The 7274-nt window shown below is 30.6% G+C and overlaps 1 protein-coding gene across 9 annotated transcripts in view; it reads left to right on the forward strand.

The window, feature by feature from the left end:
- The window catches only part of LOC111624968 (serine/threonine-protein kinase Doa-like), an 85799-nt gene that overhangs the window by 71633 nt on the left and 6892 nt on the right, over window positions 1–7274 (forward strand). For all 9 annotated transcript variants that reach the window (XM_023367966.1, XM_023367965.1, XM_023367970.1 and 6 more), the window contains 2 exons: window positions 2690–2772; window positions 2851–2930. In XM_023367966.1, coding sequence (XP_023223734.1) covers window positions 2690–2772; window positions 2851–2930 — 163 coding nt within the window. The remainder of the gene's footprint in view (window positions 1–2689; window positions 2773–2850; window positions 2931–7274) is intronic.

Consider the following 7274-nt stretch of genomic DNA (forward strand, 5'->3'; position numbering starts at 1 on the left):
ATTATAAATATAATAAATAATTTTTAATTTAGACAGTTTTAAAATTTAATTTGGAATTGGTCATTAAATTTAATACAAGATGGCAGCATGACTGCCTACCTCTAGTCAAATTAATTAATTTCTAATATTTAATTATAGCCTTTGCATAGCCCAAGAATTTGGCGTGTTTATCAGACATATTAGCTGTGATATATTTTTTCCATCCCTGCAAATTGAACTCGCATTCCAGGTTGGTTCATTTCACGCTAGAAGGAAAGATGAAGATGATTCACACTCCTTAACAATATATATTGTATAATTTTCTTTGAATAAACATTATACATAAAATATTTGAGTGTTTTTTTTTTTTTTTTTGCATGGAACACATTATCGTATTTTACATTAATTTATATGGGAAAAATTGTTTTGCTTAACGAGTGTTGCATTACAAGTAAGATACTGAAATGAATTATGCTCATTAAGTAAGGTTCCACTATATTGTAAAAACGGTTGGAGAGGAATGTTTATTCATACTTGTTGACAATTAGGTAAATTACTTTAACCTCACTATGTTATTCCCGACACACATTGGGATCATGACCTTTGACCCGCAGGGTTAAATTCAATATATCTCGTTACAGTATTGCTATGTTTTTGATACTAGATGTCTCTGTGCATCATAATTTTTATATTAAAACAAACTTGAAGTATAATTTTTTTTGTTTTTATATTTTTCAATATATTTATTTTGTTTGTGCAAAATAAAAAAATAATTTTTAACGATACAGTAGCCACACTTATTACTTTTTTAAAAAAATTTTTGTTAGGCTTAACATTGACAAAAATTCAACATGGCAGCCACATGCAACGGAGAAAAATTTTAACTTGGGATAGGTTAAAGGCAATAAAAATTTGTTGAAAAGGTGTCCACTTAAACATTTATCCAGAGGATAAAGAGATCTTTTCAGCATTTCACAAGTGTGTGCCTATAGTACATGCTTGTTCCAGTGCTAAAATAACCACAGGGAATCAATTTAAGATGATTTAGCATAACATACAAATAATCTCTGACTATAAAAGATAAAGACAATATTGCAGAAATTGCTATAAAAAGTGAACTTTGTTCTGTTAGAGAACATGTTCAAAACAACTGCCTTTGATGGTAGTTGCACATGTAAATGATTGAGTGTGGCATTATGTAAATGTTAATGATAATGTTGTATGTTAATGATTGCATGTAGCATTCCTAATGTCATCATTTCACAGTTTTTCATATGCATCTCTTCAGTTTGTTGACATTATGCAATGCTGCTGGGTATGCATCATACATGCACTTTTAGATAACCCCATAGGAAAAATCCAGAAGCATCAAGTCTAGGAAACATGGTCATGGAACAGGATTGTTCTGTTCTATCCAGTGATTACCAAACTGCTCTGTGAGCCACTGACGCTTCTGACCAGGAATGAGATGATGTGCCAGTGGCAAGTCTTCAAGCCATTTGTCCATTGTAGTATTTAGGATTTTCAGATATCAATCACTGCTATTTAGGATGCTATCAATGAGTATGAGACCAGAAAGCTGTTTACTGTATTCCACAGTAGATATTTAGGGTAAAATGCACTTGATATCACATGCATGCATCACAGAGCATGTACTGCTTGGTGATGGAGAACATTGTAATAGTTATAAAACTCCATTCTGAGAAAACAGTGCCTGGTCAGGCCATAAAATGTGTTGAAAGGGTTGGAGTTCATCATTCTGTAAATTTATCCTCACATTGTACCACTCACAAAGAAACTGTTGGAGTGTCTTCTAATAAATTTTAATAAAATTTAGTTAATAACTACGTTAAAAGTATACAAACTCTATTTTAAATTTGTAGCATTCACTAAAAGTGTTGATCAGAGTTATTAGCAATCAAATGTTGCACTACTTTATAGTAGTTTAGAACAATTACGCAAATTTTTAGAAGTGAAAGGGTCGTGGAGGAAGATGGCGATATTACATTTAGAATAAATTCTGGAATTTTCAAAAATGGTTGAAGAATTAATAAAATTTAGTTAATAATTATGTTAAAAGTATACAAAATTTTATTAATTTATCCTCTGCATGTTATGCGGTTGGAAATAGCAGTGAAATGGGTGGTGCATATGATATTAATGTAATATCTAGTGTATTTGTTTGCTGTAGTCCATATTCTTACCTAACTTAACCTAAACAGTACTGGAACTCTTGCCTCTGATTGATGTTTAAATGGACACCCTGTATTTATAGTAGAGAAAAAGTTAAAATTAAAGTATTTTAGAGATTAATTTTTCCAGGAATTTGTTTATTTTTAAAAGACTCCTCACTATTTTTATGGTTTTATATTTATATATATATATCTCTTAAATGGCATGTACGTGCAAGCTTTGTTGCTACTTTTGAATTGTCCAAGAAGAATTTCAAATCTCAAATATGCTTAATGTAAATGTATAAGCATTCAACAATGCATGCACATGTGCAACACAGTACTGGCTGCTTACACTTTGTTTAAATTAAAAGTTTATTCTATATCCCAATATTTGAATAAAAAAAAATATATCAGAAAAAAATTTAAATATTTATAATTTGTGCAATCTCTTAAAAGCAAATAATTATGTTTTGGAAAAACTGTTACCAAAGTCATAAAGATGTATTATGACTTTATTATTCTTTTCATGTTTTCAGAACTTGGTTGGAATCAACCCTGTGATGTATGGAGCATAGGATGCATTTTATTTGAACTTTATTTGGGAATTACACTTTTTCAGGTTGGAATGTTTGTTTTTGTTATTAAATTCTTATTTTATAGCACTTTATTTATCTTATCTTATTTTATTTTATTTTAGACACATGATAACAGAGAACATCTGGCAATGATGGAGCGTATATTAGGACCTCTTCCATATCGTATGTGTAGGAAAAGCAAGTAAGTATTTCTGAAATTATAGATGATAATTTATATTTATAGTCTGTTTAAGTTAAAAATAAATTGACTGAAAACAAACTGAACAAAGTAAAAAATATTCATTTGCTAATACTGTGCAATGACTGGTGGAAAATATTGTGTATAGTTATTGTTTAATTGTTAAAACAACTATGAACATAAGGGAGGGATTCTGGGAAAGGGTGCTTTTTATTATTATTGTTTTTTTTTTCAAATGTTATGTTATGTTATGATTGCAAGGGCTATGCCAGATTAAAGTCAAGGCATAGCTTTCCAGATAAGTGTTACATTATACTTCTGTGTTATTGGCATATATGTCAACATCTAGAAACTTCTAACAATGTTGCATGTGTTCAATATTGTAGTTATTATTATTCCAATCATTTTTGAATTACTTTCAGTTATTTAATTTTATACAACTTTATTTTTTTTTAAGATCAATAATTGACTCATACAGATATGAAAATTTTTAGATGAATATAAAGTTACAATATCTTTTGAATTATTTAGTGATCTCAAAACTAATTGTGAAAGAAAGTAAAAATGTGATTTATGTGCTAGAACATATTTTGTATTAGACTGTACTGTATACTGTTGAGGCACTTTGCATTCTTTTGATCGTAGATCACGCCCTTTTTTTTCCTGTTTCATTTTTTGTCTGCTACATCTGTGTGGCATGTTGTCTCCTCACATTCAGCCTCTCTCTGTTATCTGTAGCTATATATTTCAGTGTATTTATATGTGAAAGATTCATTTATTTGGTTTATTTCTGACACCAATAAAGATGTATAAAATGTATTCTTTTGTATGTTACATCTTTAATTCTGAAATGACTTTCTATTTTAATACTGTTGTGTGTTTTAATAAGTTATGACAAAATTATTTGATTAAAAAAACTTATTTTTTGTTTTAGCCAACCCCATAGGAAAAATCCAGAAGCATCAAGTCTAGGAAACATGGTCATGGAACAGGATTGTTCTGTTCTATCCAGTGATTACCAAACTGCTCTGTGAGCCACTGACGCTTCTGACCAGGAATGAGATGATGTGCCAGTGGCAAGTCTTCAAGCCATTTGTCCATTGTAGTATTTAGGATTTTCAGATATCAATCACTGCTATTTAGGATGCTATCAATGAGTATGAGACCAGAAAGCTGTTTACTGTATTCCACAGTAGATATTTAGGGTAAAATGCACTTGATATCACATGCATGCATCACAGAGCATGTACTGCTTGGTGATGGAGAACATTGTAATAGTTATAAAACTCCATTCTGAGAAAACAGTGCCTGGTCAGGCCATAAAATGTGTTGAAAGGGTTGGAGTTCATCATTCTGTAAATTTATCCTCACATTGTACCACTCACAAAGAAACTGTTGGAGTGTCTTCTAATAAATTTTAATAAAATTTAGTTAATAACTACGTTAAAAGTATACAAACTCTATTTTAAATTTGTAGCATTCACTAAAAGTGTTGATCAGAGTTATTAGCAATCAAATGTTGCACTACTTTATAGTAGTTTANGTGAACTTCACTGCTGATATTTTAAACTTTCATACATATATGCATTGTTCATTTTGTTTGTATATAATAAACCTCCTGGGTAATAACTTTTCAGTTTGCTATACAATTTGTATATTTTTATGAATTTAATATTTTAATTAACTTTGACTAATTAATAAAATTATTAAGAATTTGGTGTATTTTCAATTATTTGCTATAATTTATTAATAATTACAATTACATTTTAAAACAGTCAACTCATGTTAATTCAAAATGTTCTGAATGATTTTCAAGTCAGACATAATGAGATGATATTTGCCAATTAAGGGCAATTTCACACTATGGCCAACTGGGCTGACTTAATCAATTCTATAATCAGCTCAACTGATGGTAAAAGACTTCACATTGAATACACTTGTGTCTATAGCCAATTTATTTTGACCAATCAGAATGAGGTTTTACAAATCAACACACCGGTCAATCATTGTAATTTCTTTAAAAACATCTTTGTAATCTGTCAGAGTAACATCTTCAATTCATGGATATTAGTGAGGTTGAGGCCAAAGTTTTAAACGCGAAAACGTGTACGTCAGACGTTCAGCACCACTTTCCTGTAAGCCTAGAAGTATGACAGTGGTGTTTGGAATGTTGAGCATGAGTCCACTGACTATCCAAACACCATTGTCAATCTTCTAGGCTTACAGGAAAGCGGCACTGAATGTCCGATGTACATGTTTTCGTGTTTAAAACTTTGGCCTCAACTTCGCTATTATCTTATTTTGTTTAAGAATGATTCTGAAAAGTTATTATTATTATTATTTTAATTTAATTCAATTTTATTTTTTCACATTTTTTCTCATTACATAGATTTTCATAAATTCAAAGTCTGGTTGGCTATAGCCTTACTTGACTACAGATATTTAACTTCTTAAATATGTCTGTCTGGTGGTACTAGTTGGACAGCCTACTGCTGTTGTCATGGCAACATAACTTGGAATTAGTCCAGTTGGTCATAATGTGAAATTGCCCTAAGTATGGAGCAGTATATCAGAGTGGTTAAACAAAGCTAAAAAAATATCTTTGTATTTTTCCCTCCTGTTGAAGATTGAAAAAGTAGAAAGTATTTTTTAGTGCCAAAAGAGTAAAAAAAAGGAGCCATATTTGGGCCAAAGCAGCCAAACCTGACATCACTATATTCATTCCCCAATATGCAAACTAGCATGAATTTGCATGGGACTGCATCATTTAAAAGGGTGGGCATCTGTAAACCTTAACCCAAGGGTGTAGTAGTAAATTACAGTGCCAGGATGCTAAATGGCACCTCAAATAAGAGCAACTTTATAGCATAATTTTGACAAAACAGATTAAATGCATCAAATATAGCATATATTCATAATCAGCACAAAAATCTGTGCAATAAGTAATTTTTTTTTTCACATAGTTCCCTGATGTTTTAAACCCTATTTTCTGAGTACAGTAGAATGGTCAGCTAAAACCATATGATTGAATTGCTGTATTGCTTACTCTAAATATATCCATAATTGGTATTTATTTAGAGATCAAACCATCTTTGCTTACTAGGATAAGAAAATCTATTCTACTGAAAATGGAACATTTATTATAGTACCACTTTTTATGGTTTACATTAAAAAGTGTAAAAAGCAACCATGATTAGAAACAGGGTTATTTCTTGGGAATTGTGAAGGTGATTTACAGTTTGGTTTAACAAATTCTAGTAAAATTTTTGCTTGTTATAACACATGAAAATTGACATTGGGACAATGGTGTTTTGCCAGGGCAGTGGCAAAGTTTGCTTTGTTGGTGTTTGTTTTAAGGCAAGTTGACAGTGTTGATATAAGTTGGCAGTCTTTCTACTTGAGGCAAAATTATATAGTTAATTAAATTAGTCTAAACACAGCACAACAAATTTGACAGGTCAAGTATTAATATTAGTAATTTTGCTACCTTCTCTCTTACATAGTATAGAATATTTATTACAATATATGTAAATTATTTCAGCACACTAATGTTTATTAAAAATATGAAATCGTTTAAGTGTTAAACTGTGATAAGGTTTTAAAATTTTGAAATAATTGAACCTACACAAAAATTACTTACTGTCAATGTATATTTAAAAGTACAGTGGAACCTCGGTATACGACCTTAATCCGTTCCTGATGTTTGGACTTATACCGAATAGGACGTATACCAAACCAACCTTTCCCATAAGAAGTAATGCAAAAATGATTAATCCGTTCTCGTGAAAAAACCGTCTTGATATGGTATATTAATGGGGTTGTAAGATGATTTAAACACTGTTTGAGCACATTAATAAAAAAATTTATTGTAGATTTTTAAAGTTATTACAGTATATTGTATTATATTATTTAAATCACTAAATCTAAATCAAATCAAATTAAACTCTCCTTAACACTAAAATACAAAAACAAAAAATTTTCTATTCTATGGAAGAAGAGTCCCATTCTGGTCTTTTTACTTTTCCACCTTCTGTCTCTTTTCACTAGGATCAGCAACTTGTATTAAAAATCTGTCCAAAGAACTTTGTGTCTATCTTCTCCTCAGGATGTCTCTAAAGTGTGACATTGTCTGATCTTCCCAAGCGATGCTATTTCGATTTGTTTGAACTTTGTTAGGGTGGTATTTTTCTGCAAAATTTTTCACATCCATTTATTTTGCAAGGATTTCTTTGATTAATGAAGAAGGAGCTTCTTCTATCTCTTCCTCCTCTGAGTCAGAAGAGAGTCTATCCATTCTAGTCTGATGCTCATCGTTCTCCAGTTCCTGTAACTCCTCAGTGGTCAGTT

This window comes from Centruroides sculpturatus, unplaced genomic scaffold (assembly GCF_000671375.1).
Source record: "Centruroides sculpturatus isolate CEXI.00-Female unplaced genomic scaffold, Cexi_2.0 scaffold371, whole genome shotgun sequence".
NCBI classification, from domain to species: domain Eukaryota; kingdom Metazoa; phylum Arthropoda; class Arachnida; order Scorpiones; family Buthidae; genus Centruroides; species Centruroides sculpturatus.